At 44.4% G+C, this 24076-nt stretch overlaps 1 protein-coding gene across 1 annotated transcript in view; it reads right to left on the bottom strand.

Annotated features, from left to right (window-relative positions):
* Positions 1–24076, bottom strand: part of LOC311100051 (AP-3 complex subunit beta-1-like) — an 84423-nt gene that overhangs the window by 47213 nt on the left and 13134 nt on the right. The window contains exons 4-19 of the mRNA XM_084140794.1: positions 23277–23372; positions 22547–22707; positions 22375–22441; positions 17885–18067; positions 16255–16410; positions 15310–15407; positions 15145–15199; positions 12971–13042; positions 12820–12882; positions 12512–12644; positions 11355–11464; positions 9691–9867; positions 8650–8836; positions 7737–7867; positions 5331–5481; positions 5038–5218 (exon numbers count right to left, since the gene is read on the bottom strand). Coding sequence (XP_083996920.1) covers positions 5038–5218; positions 5331–5481; positions 7737–7867; positions 8650–8836; positions 9691–9867; positions 11355–11464; positions 12512–12644; positions 12820–12882; positions 12971–13042; positions 15145–15199; positions 15310–15407; positions 16255–16410; positions 17885–18067; positions 22375–22441; positions 22547–22707; positions 23277–23372 — 2021 coding nt within the window. The remainder of the gene's footprint in view (positions 1–5037; positions 5219–5330; positions 5482–7736; positions 7868–8649; positions 8837–9690; positions 9868–11354; positions 11465–12511; positions 12645–12819; positions 12883–12970; positions 13043–15144; positions 15200–15309; positions 15408–16254; positions 16411–17884; positions 18068–22374; positions 22442–22546; positions 22708–23276; positions 23373–24076) is intronic.

Genomic DNA, 24076 nt, shown 5'->3' with positions numbered 1-24076 from the left:
CCCCATTCATTCTTTCCTTTACACGGATCAGTCGTCCTGGTCCCTTTGCAGAAAAACAGCCCCAAAGCATGATGTTTCCACCCCCGTGCTTCACAGTAGGTATGGTGTTCTTTGGATGCAACTAAGCATTCTTTGTCCTCCAAACATGACGAGTTGAGTTTTTACCAAAAAGTTATATTTTGGTTTCATCTGACCATATGACATTCTCCCAATCCTCTTCTGGATCATCCAAATGCACTCTAGCAAACTTCAGACGGGCCTGGACATGTACTGGCTTAAGCAGGGGGACACGTCTGGTACTGCAGGATTTGAGTCCCTGGCGGCGTAGTGTGTTACTGATGGTAGGCTTTGTTACTTTGGTCCCAGCTCTCTGCAGGTCATTCACAAGGTCCCCCCATGTGGTTCTGGGATTTTTGCTCACCGTTCTTGTGATCATTTTGACCCCACGGGGTGAGATCTTGCGTGGAGCCCCAGATCGAGGGAGATTATCAGTGGTCTTGTATGTCTTCCATTTCCTAATAATTGTTCCCACAGTTGATTTCTTCAAACCAAGCTGCTTACCTATTGCAGATTCAGTCTTTCCAGCCTGGTGCAGGTCTACAATTTTGTTTCTGGTGTCCTTTGACAGCTCTTTGGTCTTGGGCATAGTGGAGTTTGGAGTGTGACTGTTTGAGGTTGTGGACAGGTGTCTTTTATACCGATAACAAGTTCAAACAGGTGCCATTAATACAGGTAACGAGTGGAGGACAGAGGAGCCTCTTAAAGAAGAAGTTACAGGTCTGTGAGAGCCAAAAATCTTGCATGTTTGTAGGTGACCAAATACTTATTTTCCACCATAATTTGCAAAGAAATTCATAGGGAGTTTTTCCTAGCCACCGTGCTTCTACACCTGCATTACTAGCTGTTTGGGGTTTTAGGCTGGGTTTCTGTACAGCACTTCGAGATATTAGCTGATGTAAGAAGGGCTATATAAAATAAAATTGATTGATTGATTGATTGGTCTGTGAGAGCCAGAAATCTTGCTTGTTTGTAGGTGACCAAATACTTATTTTCCACCATAATTTGCAAATAAATTCATAAAAAATCCTACAATGAGATTTTCTGGATTTTTTTTCCTCAATTTGTCTGTCATAGTTGACGTGTACCTATGATGAAAATTACAGGCCTCTCTCATCTTTTTAAGTGGGAGAACTTGCACAATTGGTGGCTGACTAAATACTTTTTTCCCCCACTGTATATATACACATACATACATACATATATACACATACATACATACATATATACACATACATACATACATACACACACAGTGGGGAGAACAAGTATTTGCTATACTGCCGATTTTGCAGGTTTTCCTACTTTCAAAGCATGTAGAGGTCTGTAATTTTATCATAGGTACACTTCAACTGTGAGAGACGGAATCTAAAACAAAAATCCAGAAAATCACATTGTATGAATTTTAAGTAATTAATTTGCATGACATAAGTATTTGATACATCAGAAAAGCAGAACTTAATATTTGGTACAGAAACCTTTGTTTGCAATTACAGAGATCATACGTTTCCTGTAGGTCTTGACCAGGTTTGCACACACTGCAGCAGGGATTTTGGCCCACTCCTCCATACAGACCTTCTCCAGATCCTTCAGGTTTCGGGGCTGTCGCTGGGCAATACAGACTTTCAGCTCCCTCCAAAGATTTTCTATTGGGTTCAGGTCTGGAGACTGGCTAGGCCACTCCAGGAGCTTGAGATGCTTCTTACGGAGCCACTCCATAGTTGCCCTGGCTGTGTGTTTCGGGTCGTTGTCATGCTGGAAGACCCAGCCACGACCCATCTTCAATGCTCTTACTGAGGGAAGGAGGTTGTTGGCCAAGATCTCGCGATACATGGCCCCATCCATCCTCCCCTCAATACGGTGCAGTCGTCCTGTCCCCTTTGCAGAAAAGCATTCCCAAAGAATGATGTTTCCACCTCCATGCTTCACGGTTGGGATGGTGTTCTTGGGGTTGTACTCATCCTTATTCTTCCTCCAAACACGGCGAGTGGAGTTGACCAAAAAGCTCTATTTTTGTCTCATCAGACCACATGACCTTCTCCCATTCCTCCTCTGGATCATCCAGATGGTCATTGGCAAACTTCAGACGGGCCTGGACATGCGCTGGCATGAGCAGGGGGACCTTGCGTGCGCTGCAGGATTTTAATCCATGACGGCGTAGTGTGTTACTAATGGTTTTCTTTGAGACTGTGGTCCCAGCTCTCTTCAGGTCATTGACCAGGTCCTGCCGTGTAGTTCTGGGCTGATCCCTCACCTTCCTCATGATCATTGATGCCCCACGAGGTGAGATCTTGCATGGAGCCCCAGACCGAGGGTGATTGACCGTCATCTTGAACTTCTTCTATTTTCTAATAATTGCGCCAACAGTTGTTGCCTTCTCACCAAGCTGCTTGCCTATTGTCCTGTAGCCCATCCCAGCCTTGTGCAGGTCTACAATTTTATCCCTGATGTCCTTACACAGCTCTCTGGTCTTGGCCATTGTGGAGAGGTTGGAGTCTGTTTGATTGAGTGTGTGGACAGGTGTCTTTTATACAGGTAACGAGTTCAAACAGGTGCAGTTAATACAGGTAATGAGTGGAGAACAGGAGGGCTTCTTAAAGAAAAACTAACAGGTCTGTGAGAGCCGGAATTCTTACTGGTTGGTAGGTGATCAAATACTTATATCATGCAATAAAATGCAAATTAATTACTTAAAAATCATACAATGTGATTTTCTGGATTTGTGTTTTAGATTCCGTCTCTCACAGTTGAAGTGTACCTATGATAAAAATTACAGACCTCTACATGCTTTGTAAGTAGGAAAACCTGCAAAATCAGCAGGGTATCAAATACTTGTTCTCCCCACTGTGTGTGTGTAATATATATATATATATATATATATCACGTTGCGAAGATCCTCACCTCCGCTTCGTCAACAAAACCAAAACATAACAATGGCCTCGGGGAGAACAGTGGCGCTGTTTCCCCTACTGCGGATTCCATCTTTAACAGACTGAAATATAACATTAACATGGGTTTTTCCTATATTAAAACATGAAAGTTTCATTATGAAGGGGAACATGTTATGAACCTATCCATTAAAGGCACTCTAACAAAAACACTTTCCACCCCCACCACCTACTGCAGTCTGCTGGAGCTCACACTAAAACTCTGTCAGAACAACCAATATCAATCTGTTTTGGTTTGCCCACTTAATTTAATATTGCTTTCGTTGAAACTTTTTTCTCTTCCACCCTCTCCCTTCCCTCTCTCTCTCCAATTTGTCCTGATAATGAGTGTTTACTCGAGCTGCCTGGGATTTTCAGCTGTTAAATTAACGAGCAGAATTGTGACGGTAACTGGCTTTTTAACTTGGCCGATGATGAGAAGCCAGTATTAATTTGGCCTACAGATTTCATTTGTTGCGAACAGGAAAAAGCGATATAAATCAGAGTGGGCCTGATTAAGCCCTGCCTGGAATGACTGGGCTGTAATGAGGGCAGTATGCTGTGTTTGTTGTGGAAGCACTGGGGTGAGCTGGGATAATTACTGTGTGTGTGTGTCTGTGTGAGTGTGTGTGTGTGTGTTTGAGAGAGAGATTGTGTGTGTGTGGGATAGTGTGTATAGCGTGTGTGTGTGCGCACGTGTGTGGAAGCACTGGGGTGAGCTGGTCTAATTACACCCTCTAATGGAGGGAACAGGGTCAGCTGCCGGCCTGTCACACAGCGCGAGCAGGTAGGGTGTGTATGTGTGAAAGAGAGCATTGTGGGATAGAGTGAAATAGAACGTGTCAGGGCCAAAATTTGCCAGTGTGTGTGTGTTCAACAGTAATGTCTCAGATCTCATTCATTGGTTTGAGTTTCAACTTTTGAATAAATACAGTGCTGCGCGATTAGCCGAAATGTCTGTTTATTTCCGTTATTTTTTTTTAATTGACCACCGTCCGTTCAATTATTTTAATTCCATTTAGTTCTGGTTTTTTCTGTGAGCTCAAAGCGCTGTTGTGGGACTTAGTAGGAAGTTCTAGATTTCAAAAGGCAAATGCTCAACTAAGTTTACAGCAGAAAACGTGGTACTTACATTTACATTTTAGTCATTTAGCAGACGCTCTTATCCAGTGAGTGCATACATTTTTTCCCTTTTTTTTTTTTCATACTGGTCCCCCGTGGGAAACGAACCCACAACCCTGGCGTTGCAAACGCCATGCTCTACCAACTGAGCTACACAGGACTACAATTACCATTATGTAGCCTTCTTGACACACACACACGTTAGAGAAAGAGACAGAAGAGCGTGACATGAGGGAGGGACAGAAATGGAAACTGCTCCGTGAGGAAGCCTATCTCTAGTCAACAATACATCCAATTGACTGATAGTTGGCATTAAAACAGTCTTGAAGGTATTCCTTACGTACTTTGAAGAACTACTAAAATAGTGATTTCGTCAGACAGCATAGCCTGCTAGCTAGCCTAATTAGGATGATTCACTGGGGAGCAGAGTGATAGATGGTGGCTGCTACTGCCTGAGCAGAGATGTGATGATGGCTTGGAATGAAATAATATAGTCATCATATGAAAATAATGTAATATACACAACTAAAATATGTTATTAAAGTAAAGTAATGTGATAAAGGATGGGTAGTCATCACCATTGCTTTTATTAATGAAACTGCTAATAAAGTCATCATCATACTAAAACAAATATGTAATATACCCAACTAAAATATTTTATGAAAGAACTATGGTTAATAAGTGATAAGCAGTAATGGGCAGTCACCACCATCATGGGGCTTTTATTAATAGTTTTATTCTGTGTGGTTACAGCATTCAACTGACATAATGCATTTATTGCAAAAAAATAGAAAAAATTGGAACCCAAATCAAAGACCGAACCGAACTCAAAAAGCACTAGTCCCTCAGCACTAAAATTGTGAATCGTGCAACGGTGCCAATATATTTAACCGCAACTGTACGTATTCTATATTTCATTATAGTGTGGTACCTGTCTTTGGCCGTTGGTTTGACTGTCTTCTTCTGTGGTGGTTTCTTAGTTGCATTCTTCTTCTTCTGTTCAGAGTCAGACTCACTGGAACTGTTCTCTGATTGGCTGGAGGACTTGTTCGACTCGTCACTGCTCTGACTACTGCTCTTTTCCTCATCGCTCTCCGCCTCGCTGCCTGACTCTGTAACACACAGGTTGTCGTCGTACGATTATAAATACTGGACTGGCATTGCAAACACTCACAAAATAACATTATACTTAAATGGTACACACATGGACAAACGCAGACAGACCTTCACTACTACTGCTGCTGCTGCTTTCATCACTGCTACTGCTCCCTGAGCACTTTTCCTTCTCCTCCTCCTCTCCAGAGTCAGAGTAGAACTTATCATCTGATGACTTGGACAGCTTGGACTTTCCAAGCGAAGGAGTCCACTCCTTCACCTGGCAATGGATTAGGAAGTGAGGTCAGAAGAAGTGAGGTACAGTATGAGGAAGTAAGGAAAGAGGAGGGAGGAGATTCGGGAGAAAAGCAAACCTATTGAAACATTCACTACATGACCAAAAGTATGTGGACACCTGCTCGTGCAACATCTCATTCCAAAATCATGGGCATTAATATGGAGTTGGTCCCCCCCCTTTGCTGCTATAACAGCCTCCACTCTTCTGGGAAGACTTTCCACTAGATGTTGGAACATTGCTGCGGGGGCTTGCTTCCATTCAGCCACAAGAGCATTAGTGAGGTCGGGCACTGATGTTGGGCGATTAGGCCTGGCTAATTCACAATAACGGCACTTAAAGTTGGGCAGAAATTTGACGAACTGTTGGAAAGGTGGCATCCTTTGACGGTGCCACGTTGAAAGTCACTGAGCTCTTCAGTAAGGCCATTCTACTGCCAATGTTTGTCTATGGAGATTGCATGGCTGTGTGCTCGATTTTATACACCTGTCAGTAACGGGTGTGGCTGAAATAGCCGAATCCACTAATTTGAAGTTGTGTCCACATACTTTTGTATAACAGTGAGGGGAAAAAGTATTTGATCCCCTGCTGATTTTGTACATTTGCCCACTGACAAAGAATTGATAAATCTATAATTTTAATGGTAGGTTTATTTGAACAGTGAGAGACAGAATAACAACAACAAAAATCCAGAAGAACGCATGTCAAAATTGTTATACATTTGCATTTTAATGAGGGAAATAAGTATTTGACCCCCTCTCAATCAGAAAGATTTCTGTCTCCCAGGTGTCTTTTATACTCTTAAAGGGAGTGCTCCTAATCTCAGCTTGTTACCTGTATAAAAGACACCTGTCCACAGAAGCAATCAATCAATCAGATTCCAAACTCTCCACCATGGCCAAGACCAAAGAGCTCTCCAAGGATGTCAGGGACAAGATTGTAGACCTACACAAGGCTGGAATGGGCTACAAGACCATCGCCAAGCAGCTTGGTGAGAACAGTTGGTGCGATTATTCGCAAATGGAAGAAACACAAAATAACTGTCAATCTCCCTCGGCCTGGGGCTCCATGCAAGATCTCACCTCGTGGAGTTGCAATGATCATGAGAACGGTGAGGAATCAGCCCAGAACTACACGGGAGGATCTTGTCAATGATCTCAAGGCAGCTGGGACCATAGTCACCAAGAAAACAATTGGTAACACACTACGCCGTGAAGGACTGAAATACTGCAGCGCCCGCAAGGTCCCCCTGCTCAAGAAAGCACATATACAGGGCCGTCTGAAGTTTGCCAATGAACATCTGAATGATTCAGAGGAGAATGGGTAAAAGTGTTGTGGTCAGATGAGACCAAAATGGAGCTCTTTGGCATCAACTCAACTCGCCGTGTTTGGAGGAGGAGGAATGCTGCCTATGACCCCAAGAACACCATCCCCACCGTCAAAAATGGAGGTGGAAACATTATGCTTTGGGGGTGTTTTTCTGCTAAGGGGACAGGACAACTTCACCGCATCAAAGGGACGATGGACGGGGCCATGTACTGTCAAATCTTGGGTGAGAACCTCCTTCCCTCAGCAAGGGCATTGAAAATGGGTCGTGGATGGGTATTCCAGCATGACAATGACCCAAAACACACGGCCAAGGCAACAAAGGAGTGGCTCAAGAAGAAGCACATTAAGGTCCTGGAGTGGCCTAGCCAGTCTCCAGACCTTAATTCCATAGAAAATCTGTGGAGGGAGCTGAAGGTTTGAGTTGCCAAACGTCAGCCTCGAAACCTTAATAACTTGGAGAAGATCTGCAAAGAGGAGTGGGACAAAATCCCTCCTGAGATGTGTGCAAACCTGGTGGCCAACTACAAGAAACGTCTAACCTCTGCGATTGCCAACAAGGGTTTTGCCACCAAGTACTAAGTCATGTTTTGCAGAGGGGTCAAATACTTATTTCCCTCTTAAAAATGAAAATCAATTTATAACATTTTCAACATGCATTCTTCTGGTTTTTTTTGTTGTTATTCTGTCTCTCACTGTTCAAATAAACCTACCATAAAAATTATAGACTGATCATGTCTTTGTCAGTGGGCAAACGTACAAAATCAGCAGGGGATCAAATTATTTTTTCCCTCACTGTATATAGTGTATCAATATGGACCTGTATTAAATGTCTGAGTTGACCAAGGCCACCCTTGGTGTAGTGCCTGGGTGGTGAGCGGGAACGGGCAGTAGAAGTAAAGATGGATCCTTACCGGCTCGATCACCTCCACGTTCCTCACCGATTGGTCAGGAGCCACGGCAGGCCAATCAGAGAGCTCTAGGTAGCCGCTGGCTTTGGTGTTGATGGTGTGGGACAGGGTTCCCAACTGGTAACGATCACGGTCTGACAGAGAGATGGAGAGGAGAGGAGAAAAGAAGAAGATGGAGAGAGGAGGAAAAAGAAGGATAGACAAAGAGTGGGAAATGTGTCAGAGGAGAAACATAATGAGTAACATTGGAGGAGGGAGAGAGGAGAGGAGAAAAGAGGGACGAGAAACAATGAGTAACATTGGAGGAGAAGAAGGGGGGAGAGAAAGAGAGGCAAGGGTCTCAATGTCACAGCAGTGCTCTCTCAATCAGCAGGACAGTGAGTCATTGGCATTCAACACTCTGAAATGTCACTGTATAAACAAACACACAGTGCTGTTTAATAAAGGGTCCAGGAGCCCACACGCACGCACAGAGTAAAACCATTCTCCCTCCCTAATGGTCAATATAGGAGGTGTAATCAGTCAAAGTGCCTGGGGAGGTCTGCCTTCTCTAACCAAAAAGAGAGGGAGAAAAAAAATGAAGAGTTAAAGGGTGAATATTAAGAATGACAGGAGTGGTAACGTTTTCCATAAACATCTAGTAGACGCAGAGACCACCGCAGAATAATAATGTTTAGGACGCTGCTTCTGTCTCTCTCTCATCTGGATTAAAGTCAAGTGTGTGTGTGTGTGTGTGTGAGTTCTCTGCATCTCAAAGGTTATCATTAGCCAGGTAATTCACCCATCTCATCAGAGCCGGGAGAGAGAAGGCCCTGGACCCTCTGCCATTCAGACACACACCAGCATATTAAAAACACACCCGTCTGCATCCCAAATGGCACCCTATTCCCTCTTTAGTGCACTACTTCCAAGGTACCTTTGTAGGCGGACTCGAGGACGGGCGCTGGTTTGGGCGCCAACAGGATGCGGCGGGCGTACTTGCTGAGTGCGCCGCTCTTCTCATTGGGCACGATGAGCTGGCGGATGAAACGCGTGCGGTCTCTGATGTCATAGTTCTGGTCATACTTCCCCAGGTTCAGAATGTACTGGGTCAACAACTTGGTCTGGATGGAGGGAGAGGGGGAAGGAGAGAGAGAGAGGTGGGTGGAGGGAAGGAGAGAGGGAGAGAAAGATGGAGGAGATGAAGCAGTAGGAGCAGAGGGAGAGAGGACACACACAGCTCCATTAAGGGAAGCTCATGAATCAGTATGGTGCTTCACACTACATTTTCTTCATACCAACACTCTCTTCTCCTCCAGTCCTCCTCCGTCTGCTCACCCTCTCTAGCTGTATGAGTGACAACCTCTCTCTGTGCCAGGTGGGTTTATGGTCTGAGATGGAGAGCGCTTGCATTAAACTAACATATATCATTTAGTGAGGTATAAAGACAAGACTTACTACCCCCAGAAGGTTGACATTACCTCTCCGTCTCTCACACTCCCTCTATTTTTTCATCCCTTTTTACCTCTTCCCTCTCCACCCCTCTCTCCGTCCACCTCTTTAATCTCTCAAACTATCCCTCTCTCTCTCCCCCCCATCCCTCCATCCTTCTCTCTGAAACATTACCAGGGAAAAGAGGTGTAATGATGTGCTCATTTGAGAAGGCAGCAGCAGCATCTGCAGTGTGGTCATAAACCCAGCCTGGCAGCCATATTGCTTTGCATCTGATAGAATGGATCTGTAGTTAGCATACAAGGGGAGGCAAGGCAATGGTACGACGCGCTACATTAAAGCTTGCTCTTAAGGAAGCTGGGAAAACTATATTGTCCAAGAAGCCAAATAACTAGAATCTGGAGGCTACTATGAGGTTGTTTTTTTACATGATAATAAAAGTGATTGTTAGGGCAGAATAATGCTGGAACATATACAGCAGGTTCTACTGTAGCATGTACCCATTGTTTAGTGTAGGCTAGTGTACCTGTTTAGAGTTGGTGAGGTAAAGTTTGGCAGCCAGGTTGACAGTCTGCAGTTTGACGATGTCCTCCTCAGAGGTGAAGGTCTTGGCCATCTTGCGGAGGACGTCAGGGGCGATCTTAGGAACCCTCTCACAGTACTCTCCTATCAGCCACAGGATGCTGGCCCGCGCCATCGGCACCTTGACACACAGAGGGGTTAGTCCTGTTTAGATGGTGTATTTGTGAACAACATGAAGGATAGAGGATAGTTAGGGCTATTACCAGTATGTTTGCATTGTACAGTGCATTCGGAAAGTATTCAGCATTGAAGGTCCCCAAGAACACAGTGGCCTCCATCATTCTTAAATGGAAGAAGTTTGGAACCACTAAGACTCTTCCTAGAGCTGGCCGCCCGGCCAAACAGAGCAATCAGGGGAGAAGGGCCTTGGTCAGGGAGGTGACCAAGAACCAGATGGTCACTCTGACAGAGTTCTAGAGTTCCTCTGTGGAGATGGGAGAACCTTCCAGAAGGACAACCATCTCTGCAGCACTCCACCAATCAGGCCTTTATGGTAGAGTGGCCAGACGGAAGCCACTTCTCAGTAAAAGGCACATGACAGCCTGATTGGAGTTTGCCAATAGGCACCTAAAGACTCTCAGACCATGAGAAACAAGATTATCTGGTCTGATGAAACCAAGATTGAACTCTTTGGCCTGAATGCCAAGCTTCACGTCTGGAGGAAACCTGGCACCATCCCTAAGGTGAAGCATGGTGGTGGCAGCATTATGCTGTGAGGATGCAGGGACTGGGAAACTAGTCAGGATTGAAGCAAAGATGAACGGAGCAAAGTACAGAGAGATCCTTGATGAAAACCTGCTCCAGAGCGCTCAAGACAACAACCCTAAGCACACAGCCAAGACAACGCAGGAGTGGCTTCGGGACAAATCTCTGAATGTCCTTGAGTGGCCCAGCCAGAGCACGGACTTAAACCCAATCTAACATCTCTGGAGAGACCTGAAAATAGCTGTGCAGCAACGCTCCACATCAAACCTGACAGAGCTTGAGAGGATCTGCAGAGAAGAATGGGAGAAACTCCCCAAATAAAATAATAATAATAATAATAATAATATAATATGCCATTTAGCAGACGCTTTTATCCAAAGCGACTTACAGTCATGCGTGCATACATTTTTGTGTATGGGTGGTCCCGGGGATCGAACCCACTACCTTGGCGTTACAAGCGCCGTGCTCTACCAGCTGAGCTACAGAGGACCACAGGTGTGGTCCACAGGTGTGCCAAGCTTATAGTGTCATACCCAAGAAGAATCGAGGCTGTAATCACTGCCAAAGGTGCTTCAACAAAGTACTGAGTAAAGGGTCTGAATACTTATGTAAATGTGATATTTAAGTTTTTTTATTAATAATAAATGTGCAATAATTTCTAAAAACCTGTTTTTGCTTTGTCATTACGCGGTATTGTGTGTAGATTGATGAGGGATATATATTTTTTTACATCCATTTTAGATTAAGGCTGTAACGTAACAAAATGTGGAAAATGTCAAGGGGTCTAAATACTTTCCGAATGCACTGTATATTTGGGTATGCATTTTGAGTCCCAACTCACACAAGCTCAGCCGCAAGAGCAAGTACACAGAGACAGACACGTTCAGATAGTGGCAGACGTACAGTGATGTTGTCGAAGAGTTTGGCCATGTGTTTGATGATGTCACTGTGCTGGGTGGGCTGGGTCTGGAGAAGCTTCTTGATCACCACCACGCTCTCAGCCACCACCGTCTCTGTAAGGACACAATACATTTCTATTTGAAAATGTAACTAAATGTATCTACGTAATCCCCAAAAGTAATAATTTATTGTGAGAGGGGCATAAACAAAAACTAGTAATGCTGCATACTCCAAGAAAAGGTTAAAATCTCACCTTTTTAGTAAAAATAGTTATAAATTGCTGAGGTGTAATCACTTTTGAGGACACAAGCTCAAGTACACAGTACAAATATGATGAAAATATGAAATATTTAATATGATGTATTTCCTATTCAACAAGTGTATGAATAAGGCTTGAAATTACATTTTTTTCTAAATATAGTATAATCAACTTCTAAAACTATAAGATTTCACCTTCCTTATAAGTGTAAAATACATATTTGTATATTGTGATAGAGAAAATGTGCATATTTTCTAAAGGTCTCACTTTATCAAAACGTCAGACCTTCTCACAGAGCTCTAGCCTTGCTTCCTGAACTCGTTAGGGACTCGTTTCATCTCATAATAATCTTGTCCGTCTATGACAAACAGAAAGTGTTTATGTTTAGAATCTATGAATTAGTTTAGATTACTGGCTATAAATCGATCTCAATGTGGTACAGCTATGAAACCACTCTCTCCTGCTCCGTTACGAGGTAAGGATTCCAGGCATATGCGTTGTTAGTGGCTGTGAAGTAGGGTTCAGCCAGGAGTTGATGGACAGTCGGAAGAGCGAATGAAATGGTAGGAGGGACATCACAGCTTCGAGTGGTGTCAGATTTCACATCTTGCTTCACACAGGCAGAATAAACATACTCCTGTGTCTATGAGAATCAGGGCTACCGCTCAATGCAAGCCATTTCAATACACATATGGATTTATAAGTGAATATGTCGGTCAGAACTGGTACTAGCAACACGCAGGTCCCTAAAACTGGGAACTTTACATTTAAAATACATACAAAAGAGAGAGTTTGACACATATATCCAACTTTGAACAGGAGCTGGCAAAGAAAACCAATCAGTCGATCAATCAATCAATCATCAATCAATCAATCGTTCAATTGATCAGTGGTTCCGTACCATCTCGGTTGGAGAGCAGCAGCACCAGCCCTTGGAGGCAGGTGTCTGTCACCTCAGAGATGTTGGTGGCACACCTGCCGATGGCCTGGATGGTACCGGCAGCAAACTGCTTATCCTGGCTCTTCACATAAGTCTGTTCAAATCAAAGCACAAGGTGAAGCCATTCATTGTATGTAAAAGGCGATAAATATATGTGGAATTGCTGCCAGTGATGGAAAGGGATATTGAATAAGAAAAAATACAAAAAGAGAGAGAGCGAAAGAGAGAGAGAAAGCAACAGAGATAATCAAAGAGAGAGAGAGACTTACCTGGAACTCTCTAAGGATGGTTGAGATGTTGGCTTCGTTGGCCAGGTTGGTCAAGATCTCCAGCTGGGGAGACAAGATAGGTCTGATCACACACCTGACCTCATCTCATGGTTTACTTTTAGATTAGCTAGGTCATCATGAGGGAGCTTACCTTGAGTGACTTGATGTGAGTGGCATCTGTGGATCTCACATAGAAACTCTTCATGTAAGGTTCAAACATGCCCTGGTGGGAGAACATAAAACCATAATGTTACTTCATTATAAAAGACAGAGGCTGCGCGACTGGATTGAACTGCCCCGTTCCACCCCCATTGCACAGGACGCCACTTCCCCAGAGCTTAACAACCCTGTCACGCTCTGTGCATGTTATCTTCCAAGATATGCTGCCTAGATAGCTGCATGTACAGTTGAAGTTATGGCAAGTCGGTTAGGACATCTACTTTGTGCATGACAAGTAATTTTTCCAATAATTGTTTACAGACAGATTATTTCACTTATAATTCACAGTATCACAATTCCAGTGGGTCAGAAGTTTACATACACTAAGTTGACAGTGCCTTTAAACAGCTTGGAAAATTCCAGAAAATGATGTCATGGCTTTAGAAGCTTCTGATAGGCTAATTGACATCATTTGAGTCAATTGGAGGTGTCCCTGTGGATGTATTTCAAGGCCTACCTTCAAACTCAGTGCCTCTTTGCTTGACATCATGGGAAAATCAAAATAAATCAGCAAAGACCTCAGAAAAATAATTGTAGACCTCCACAAGTCTGGTTCATCCTTGGGAGCAATTTCCAAACGTCTGACGGCACCACATTCATCTGTACAAACAATAGTACGCAAGTATAAACACAATGGGACCACACAGCCGTCATATCGCTCAGGAAGGAGACGCGTTCTGTCTCCTAGAGATGAACGTACTTTGGTGCGAAAAGTGCAAATCAATCCCAGAACAACAGCAAAAGACCTTGTGAAGATGCTGGAGGAAACGGGTACAAAAGTATCTATATCCACAATAAAACGAGTCCTATATCGAGATAACCTGAAAGGCCGCTCAGCAAGGAAGAAGCCACTGCTCCAAAACCACCATAAAAAAGCCAGACTACGGTTTGCAACTGCACATGGGGACAAAGATCGTACTTTTTGGAGAAATGTCCTCTGGTCTGATGAAACAAAAATAGAACTGTTTGGCCATAATGACCATCGTTATGTTTGGAGGAAAATGGGGACGGCTTGCAAGCCAAAGAACACCATCCCAACCGTGAAGCACGGGGGTGGCAGCATCATGCTGTGGGGATGCTTTGCTGCAGGAGGGACTGGTGCACTTCACAAAATAGATGGCATCATGAGGAAGGAAAATTATGTGGATATATTGAAGCAACATCTCAAGACATCAGTCAGGAAGTTAAAGCTTGGTCGCAAATGGGTCTTCCAAATGGACAATGACCCCAAGCATACTTCCAAAGTTGTGGCAAAATGACTTAAGGACAACAAAATCAAGGTGTTGGAGTTGCCATCACAAAGCCCTGACCTCAATCCTATAGAACATTTGTGGTCAGAACTGAACAAGCGTGTGCGAGCAAGGAGGCCTACAAACCTGACACAGTTACACCAGCTCTGTCAGGAGGAATGGGCCAAAATTCACCCAACTTATTGTGGGAAGCTTGTGGAAGGCTACCCAAAATGTTTGACCCAAGTTAAAATGTTTAAAGACTGCTACCAAATACTAATTGATTGTATGTAAACTTCTGACCCACTGGGAATGTGATGAAATAAATAAAAGCTGAAATAAATAATTCTCTCTACTATTATTCTGACATTTCACATTCTTAAAATAAAGTGGTGATCCTAACTGACCTAAAACAGGGAATCTTTACTAGGATTAAATGTCAGGAATTGTGAATAACAGTTTAAATATATTTGGCTAAGGTGTATGTAAATTTCCGACTTCCCATCTGAAAAAAGCATATTAAATCGCTACTTAAGACTGAGTGTCCTGCTTTTCTTTGTAATACTGCAATGTTATTAGTTAAAACAGACAACGAAGTTTGTACAACATGTCGACCATGTTTATTATAGTCACTACAGAATTTTGTAGTCTACAACATCTCGATCATGTCGTTTATAGTTACAACAGACAAGACATCATTTTCTGATCATCGCCAGACGTAGCACATGCGCAGAAGGTACGGTTGTTAAGCTATCTCGGCAAGAGGCGTCCAGAGAATCTGGTCACGCAGCCACTCTGGTAATAAAACAGTAACAGGTAACACACGCAATTATCTGTCCTGCAGTTGACACTGAAGAAGCCATGTTTAGAGCCTTACCTTCCTCTGGATAGACATGGTGGCTATGTTCTGTAACACAATGTACTGCACCTCTCTGACAGGGCGAGACAGAAGGGAAACATGATTAAGTGCCTTTTTTGTCCTCACAACAATGGAGGGAGGGTGAGAGAGAAAAGAGAAAGAAAGAGTGGGGTTGGGGCGTACCTGTGGCTTCGGAGCAGTCTGACCAGTGACTTGGTGACGATGCTGATCTCGTGTTTAGGAGCCAGGTGCCAGTATAGCTGGGCTACTGACATCACCACCTGACCGACAGCGGACAACAGACATCAACAGACACATCTAACATGGCCGTCTAGCCACGCCTCAAATACAGGCAGTGTTTCTCAACTCCAGTCATGCTGTATCTAGCCTGGTCCCAGTTGAATTTGTGCTGTCTTGCCAAGTCCTATGGTCATTGTCAAGCCATTCTTTGGTGTCACAGACCATAGGATTCGGCAAGACAATACAAATAGCCCTGGGACCAGGCAGTGCTGTATCTACTCCTCATGTAGGATGGGCCTTTTCTCTTCCCTCTGGACACAAAGCTCTTTAAAGCTCCATATATCAAACAGCAACACCAAAGTCAAGTGCCATATGTTATTAAATGTGAGGAATGTAATTTAGAAGGTAACAGATAGCCAGAGTAAGGACTGAGGAGTGACATTTGGAAGAAGTGACGGTAAGTGTCGGTAAGATGGAGGGCCGCATCGTGTTCTCTCTGTTAAAGAAACAACATGTCGCATTTTAAGCAACATGCTCACTTGGGACAATTTTTCCTCCCGCTGCTACACTGCCACACAGACCTCGAGTCTCCTGGGTGATGGAGACCTGCTCACAGTGTGTGTGTGTGTGTGTGCGCAGCGGCAGCATCAGTCGTGGCGTAGCCTTGGTTCCAGAGACAGCTGTGCGGAAGGAGTGAAAACAGAACCCCATGCTCAGACGCCTTCATCAAGGCTGCCTGTATCCCTCACAGCCAGCAGGTTCAACAGCCGTCAACACTGTCTCACACACACACACAGTTTACTGCTGCATGCGTGTGTGTTTATACATCCGTGTGTGTGTGTGTGAGAGAGACTCGGAACAGTGTGTGTGTGCGCGCGCGTGACTCACGGCAGTGTTTCTACTCTGTAGTAGAGGCTTGGTGTTCCTGAGGAGCAGTCTGTGGTCGGGGTCCATCATGTAGGACTTGGCCTCCTTCTCATTTTCTGTCTTCCCCTCATCAGACTCATAGAACGCCCTCTCACTGTTCTCATCTAACAGACCGTCCTGAAACACACACAGGTGTCTTTCATTCTGTCATTTTATTTCACTGCCATACACAGCACACATGCCAATGTGATAGCACATCAGCCACATATTTACATTCAGGTGTCACCTCATCATGTCAACTCAACATGTCAATTTATCAAGCCAGATGCATACGCACATCTACAAGTTGCTTGCAGGTGAGTTGGAGAAGTGCGCTCGCTAAGTATCACTTTCTTACTACGCCAACGTTTTGGTCTTTTGACCTTCGTCAAGTAACGACAATAAACAACAGATAGATACTGAAAGCACATCTTGTGTAGGGTTTCTTTTAAATACATGATGTTTACACGTCACCGTCACCTACTGGAAGATTACGCTGGGTGACAAATAGCTGATTCAAGACCTACAGTACATTTCAACAACACGCACGGTTCATGTCTATTGTTGAAATAACTAAATATAGGCTATATTTGACTCATCACACTGAATCAATAATTACCTTAATACCTCAGTGTTGATGTTCTATAGATATCTGTTGTTTAGTCTCTTACCTGAGCCCTTTCCTGGTCCGCTTAAGAGAGACTTTCAAGAGAAGCCATTACATCTTATTCATCTCAAATCTCAAAGTAAAATAAAAGGGCTTCACTACACTGTTCTGATACAAACCATGTATTCGCCTCTCTTTCACTCTTCTTGCTCTCGTTCTCCATCAATCCATCCCTCACCTCTTTCCAGGGGCTGGTGGCTCGGTCAACATGATGATGACCACCTGACCCCACTCCTCCCTCCCCTCCTCCATCCCTCACCTCTTTCCAGGGGCTGGTGGCTCGGTCAACATGATTATGACCACCTGACCCCACTCCTCCCTCCCCTCCTCCATCCCTCACCTCTTTCCAGGGGCTGGTGGCTCGGTCAACATGATGATGACCACCTGACCCCACTCCTCCCTCCCCTCCTCCATCCCTCACCTCTTTCCAGGGGCTGGTGCGCTCGGTCAACATGATTATGACCACCTGACCCCACTCCTCCATCCCTCACCTCTTTCCAGGGGCTGGTGGCTCGGTCAACATGATTATGACCACCTGACCCCACTCCTCCATCCCTCACCTCTTTCCAGGGGCTGGTGGCTCGGTCAACATGATGATGACCACCTGACCCCACTCCTCCCTCCCCTCCTCCATCCCTCACCTCTTTCCAGGGGCTGGTGCGCTCGGTCAACATGATTATGACCACCTGACCCCACTCCTCCCTCCCCTCCTCCATCCCTCACCTCTTTCCAGGGGCTGGTGCACTCGGTCAACATGATGATGACCACCTGACCCCACTCCTCCCTCCCCTCCTCCATCCCTCACCTCTTTCCAGGGGCTGGTGTGCTCGGTCAACATGATGATGACCACCTGACTCCCCTCCTCCATCCCTCACCTCTTTCCAGGGGCTGGTGCGCTCGGTCAACATGATGATGACCACCTGACCCCCCTACTCCATCCCTCACCTCTTTCCAGGGGCTGGTGAACTGTGTCCTGGCGTAGCGTGTCAACATGGAGATGATGACCACCTGACCCCACTCCTCCACATCCACCAGTAGATTACAGAGTTTACGGTAGTTCTTATGGATCAGGTCAATACGGTCCGGACACACTTCCTCAAAGGCCATCACCACGCTGCCCGCTACCAGCTATAGGAGGAGACATTGTGTTACTGCAGGGCTTGAGTAAAAGCCTACACACTCAGTAACTCTCCAGGATCCGACTTGGAGACCCCTGCTCTAGTCTGAGCACATCATACGGTTACGTCTTGGTTAGAAAGACAGAGTGTACTTCATGATCTAAAAGCAAGAATTGTGTTTATGAACAGTTAGATTACAGCAAAGAGCCAGGCACCAGACAGGAGAGGAATAACTGGGTGGAAAATTACAGCATTTAAAGTCTACACTGAACAAATCTCATTTTGCATCACCATGGTAAAAGGCATCCTTCCATCGCTCATACACAACCTAAATATTTCTCAGATTTTACCACAGACTTTTAATTTTTCCTTCAACTCATAACTAATTTCATGTTCTATTCATGAGACAAGAGAAAGGGGGAAGTGGGAGGATGGAGGGAGAGAGAGAGGAAAGGGACGGGGGGGGGGGGGGGGGCAATCAAGTACATTTTATTGGGAGAAAAAAATCAATTTGTCTGGTCCGTATTCTATTCCTATAGTGCTGCTGGCTGGCAGACTGACTGATTGACATGGCTGTGTATTAATATGCAAACAGCATTAACGCAGAGAGGCAAGGGGGGACAAGGAAGGAGTAGGGGAGGCGAGGAGAGGAGAGGGGTGGCGGATCCGGTCTCTCCCATTAGAAAAGACTGGCCCCTGGTGGCCCCTGTGGAAACCCTGTACGTTTACCCATCAGCCCTGACGTGCAGCTGCATTGATTGTGTGTGCGCGTGTGCGTTTGAGGCCCTCTGACAACTGGGGAGCTGGGAACCGAAGCGCTAATCATTCAACAATCTGGACAGCTTTAGGGAGTAGGCTTCTAAATGACTGGTAAAACTACAGAAAAGGTGTGCGAGGTAAAATGCGTGTTTGGGAGTAGCCTAACTTTGCAACCAATATTACGTTTTTTAATTAAAAAGAAGCTGTTCGGTAAAAAATAAATAACATATGGGCGAAACAAATCAAAACAGAGGCAAGGAACATATTGTTTAAGCACTCGGTTTAGCAAGCAATTAGGAAACCCACAGGCAATAAGAAACCTCATATAAGCAGAGTTGAACATGCGTGCTTGTGATTTATAATTGGAAAGCGGCCTAGCTGGGAAATGTATGTGTGGTTTATAATTGTTATGCAAAGTGTGCTTGGTCTCAGAACTAACAGATACTGGATGTAAAGTTCCAACTCTGCAAACCTCATCTAGTGCATAGCCCTTATATTGGAGTATAGTACTGACAGGACTTGAACAGGAACTTTGCGAGAATGTGCCCGTGTGTGTCAATGGATACACTGATGTTTCTAGTATCTCAGGCCAGTGTTATGTTCCCTCCGACGTCTGTCTGTCTGTCTCTCTCTCTCTAAGCCATTTACAGACAGTCTCTGGGCCTGCCTCCTCAGCCTCTCTTTGTGCATTCTCTCGCACTCCCTCCCTCTCTCGGTCCCTCTCCCCCCGTCCCTCTCCCCAACCTCCCTCTCAACTTCCCCCATTAGACGCAGGTAAACTACATGCGCCATCAACAAAACTGACACCCCAATCTATGGAGTTCACAACCATCCCTCCCTCCCCCATCCACTTCCACCATATTATCTACACTACGTGACAAGCCAGTAATGGAAAAATCACACTAAGCAAATGGTTCCTCTAATAACAATAAATTTCCTATAAAATTATGAGGGGCCCAAACCATTTCCTTGCATCTATTTTGTCATGAATTCTAATTAGGGCACCAGGGAGGCGGCGAGTGCTGGGTGGCCTTGATTGATGGCACGGCGCAGGGTCAGTCAGCCTACCCTCCCTGCGTTCTCTCTATCCTCTCCTCCATTTTTCTATCTCCTCCCTCCTCTTTCTCTTAAATGAATGCGCTTCCCACCTAGCCCCTAATCATACCACACACACACTCCTCCCTGTTCTCATTTCAATTTTGCAGGAGGTGCAGGGAGAGGCAGAGCGGCGGGATGGGAGGGATCGATCATTTATCATGTAATGGCTGGATAATAGATCCATCACATTGAAACAGCTGCACAACCTCCTGTGTTGTTTCTCTCTCGCTCTCTCTCTCAACAGCCCTTCTCTTCTCACCATCCTCTCTTTAACCAGGGGTGTCACGCTCATTTAGCCTAAAGGGGCCATCACCGTTCAGACCAATGTCACGAAGGCTACAAAGGAGCAAGAACTAAGACAGCCAAATATCTTTTTTTATATCTCTCTAAATATACTTACATTGTAACATACCCAACAATAACTGTGAATTCAATGCCTTTTTGAGAATCCTTATTTATACAACGCACAATCATTTCTAATAATGGTGGAGGCTAGTTTTGGGGCACAGGCAGGGGACACATCAGATCTGATGGAGGTGGGCTACACTTGGCTCCTGGGTCGCATGTCTGGGACACCTCAGCTTTATATCCTGTCCCAGACACTCGTGGAACACAGTCCATTTCTACATGGTCAGCCTGTGATTCTCACTCTCCAGAATGATAGCAGGTTGCTATCTCAATGTGAAGGGGAATATCAGCTTAAAGCTTTATTTTTCTCCAGGTGAAAACCTGCCTAGTCTGCCAAGTGTATATTGTGTGACATCTTGTGTAAATGCACTTTAAATAAAGTTTGATTTGAAATACTACTGTGGGATGAACGTTGATAAAACAGGTAATACAAGATATTTGTAAAATACATTCAAAGATGGTTCTTATGATGCTTTGGTCAAAATAAAGAGAATTTTATCCATATAAATGCAGATGTCCTTTGAATAAGAGGACAAACAACACGATAGATCACCGACAGAAAGCAAAGAGCTTAAACTGGCAATAAATAAATTGGTATAGAAGCTCTCTGAAATTCTAATAACAATCATAACACAAAAATACCCCCGAAAAGTCATTAGCATTCCGGTCTTATTAATCTTCTTCCAGTACAAAACACAGCGCATGGACTTGTGTGACTGTGCCCTTTCTCCATGTCCCCCAGCCAGCTAGCCTCATTGAGAGAGTGTTTCAATGGGGAGAAATCATCTATCTTCGTTAGTGACTGAAGCTAAATATGCTATGCATCTGGTCCTGGGCTCCCCCCCCCCCTCCTTAGTGCTACGGGTTATTTTATATAATGAGAGATGCATGCAATGAATACGTAATTGCGAGAGCGAGAGAGACCGTGTATGGTTTGTATTTACTAACATGTAAAAGGGCATTCTATATGCTAACTTCAGCACGTACACAATTTACATTTATTTAACTAGCCTTTATAAGAGCATTTATGTATTTATTGTGACCTTCTGGAGAATATGCGCTATCTATTATCCTAATAGCAAAAGGAGACGCTGTATTTGTGACTGGCTAGCTGCTTCAAACACTAGTTGGAGAACACCATCAGGCTAATCTAGAAAAAATAACTTGGCCTTAGCAAGCAAATTAAGGTGACACCAGCATCAGTGAGAGAATGCCTTTCTAAATGGACAGTTAAATCCACACAACTTCAGATGCTCCTAGTTAAGTGGGCGCTAACAAAGCATGGCATTGGTGAATGAGCTGAGCTGAGGAGAGAGAGAGAGAGATAGGTGTAATGATGAGGGGAACTGTTCTGTTGGAGTGGAGCACCCTCTGGTGGTTGGATGGGATTACTGCACCTAGTGGACTAGCGGTAGTAGTGACATTATGGATTTGGTTTGAATTAATGCATTAAGAGAGTAGGGACTGACCGCTGAACCTGTCTGATATCAAATGAATGAAATAGATGAAAACCTATCTAATCCATGATTATTACTGCTTTGTTCATGGCATGCCGGTTTCCTGTATGGCGTTTGTTTTGTGAGGTCTCCAGTGTTTCCTCTAAGGATTTTTTCTAGCTGTGGCAAAGTTAGCGTTGGGGGGCAATCCTGTTGGCAGCAGATACAAAATGTTGCTGTTTTAAAGCAAATTTCCTGCAATTCTACATATTTTGACATGGGGCATTTTACAGTTGTAAAACTGGTTTCCTGTGATACTACACATTTTGTCACGGCTTATCCCATGTTCTTATGCCATTGGAGTGACTCAAACATAAAATCATTGTGGGCCCCATGCCATGCATGACATTTGGGGAATTTTAGATTCTCCCTGACGGTCTAGTTTTATTTTGGTGATTGTTAGTCTCAAAGATAGTCTTATAAAAAAATATATATAGCTCCATTATCTTTCTACATATTTTATATCTTGGTCTAGTCGTTTAAGTTTACACTGAAAACATTTTACCATCCCCAAAATTATTTTGATTAGCTGGTAATGTGAAATGGTTTTACTCACTGTGCTTTTGTCCTTCAGCAGTTTCTCAATTACTTCTATCAGGTGCTCCTTCTGATCCGGATCCAGGCTAAGGAGAAGGATAAGGAAAGCTTTGATTCCACTCCCAGTTCCATTGCTTTACACACACACACACACACACACACACACACACACACACACACACACACACTACCTGTAGAGTTTCTGGATGGCGTGAGCGGATGTTTTCCTGACGTAAGGGGACATGTCGGAGGCAGCCTCCTTGATGGCCAGCATCATGATGGGAACGATGATGGGGACTCTGATGCTGGACAGAACCCTCAGAGCACTGGCTCTGATCAGCTGGTTAGGGTCCTGGTAGAGGACAGATAGGGGATATCAGGATTATTTTTAACACATTCACAAGTGCGCACACACACACACGCACACATAGACACTTCCACAAAGATGTACACATTGAGACAGACTGAGGAAAGTAAAAGATAAAAAATAAAGAACTGGAGACAGAAATCTCTCATGTGGTTTGGGTTAAGAGATACTGAAGACATAATACAGTACTACACTCCAAACACACACACACACACAAAGCAGACACACATACATGCTGGGAGGAAGTGAAGCATGGTGTAGAGCTAGCAGGGGCTGAAATGGGTTTTCCAGCTCTGGGGCCTGAGACACATCAGGGTGAATGGGTGGGCTGTCTAAAAACACAACTCTGTTGTCCACAGAACTTACATAGAGACAGACAGCGTCTCGTTAATGGCTCAATAGTCCTACACACACTCTCACACCTTTATACACGTACATACCAAACATGATAGTTTCTTCCACTTCCAAGACCTGTATGAGTGTGTGGGAATTCAAATGGTAAAAACGCTCAGCATCAAAGCCTGCTGTGCACACACCACACACATACGTGTTACCTTGAGGGCCCTCTGAAAGGTGCTGATGGACAGTAGAGCCAGGTCCTGCTGCTCCTCGGCATACCTCACCAGGTACACATACACCAACTTCTTCAGCTGGAATACACACTTTGAATTAGTCATTGAAGAAATCCCAAGTCTATGTGATTCACTTTTGGGTTGAGCTCAGTACACATTACAAAATGTTTAGGTAACACTATTCTTGGACACAGTGGAGAGAATGGTGCTTTGGCTAGACTTCAGATGTATTTCTTGGGTTGGTTGTTTTAGCAGAGGTTGAAAGTGTTCCTGTTTGATATTATTACAGTCTAGATCCCATTTTGTTTCAGGGAGAGCAGAGAATGAGCTAAAAAAGTTTTTGTTTGACTTCTTCCCCCTCCTCGCTTCTCTCTTCACACGTAGGGGAGACTGAGTTAATGTGGTCTTCTGTAGCTCAGCTGGTAGAGCACGGCGCTTGAAACGCCAAGGTAGTGGGTTCGATCCCTGGGACCACCCATACACAAAAATGTATGCACGCATGACTGTAAGTCGCTTTGGATAAAAGCGTCTGCTAAATGGCATATTATTATTATCTGTCAAGTGTCCGACTGGGAGTTAAAGGAGTCAGATGAACTTGTGGATACCATTTTTATGTCTCTGAGTCCAGTATGAAGGAAGTTGCTAAGTAGCGCAACTGCTAACTAGCGTTAGCGCAATGACTGGAAGTCTATGGGTATGTGCTAGCATGCTAGCAGATATCCATACACTTCCAGTCACTGCGCTAACTCTAGTTAGCATTGGCTCACAAAACGACCTCTTAC

The sequence above is a fragment of the Coregonus lavaretus genome, assembly GCF_964263955.1.
Source record: "Coregonus lavaretus genome assembly, chromosome: 24".
Lineage (NCBI taxonomy): Eukaryota > Metazoa > Chordata > Actinopteri > Salmoniformes > Salmonidae > Coregonus > Coregonus lavaretus.
This window is presented reverse-complemented; position numbering and strand designations above follow the sequence as displayed.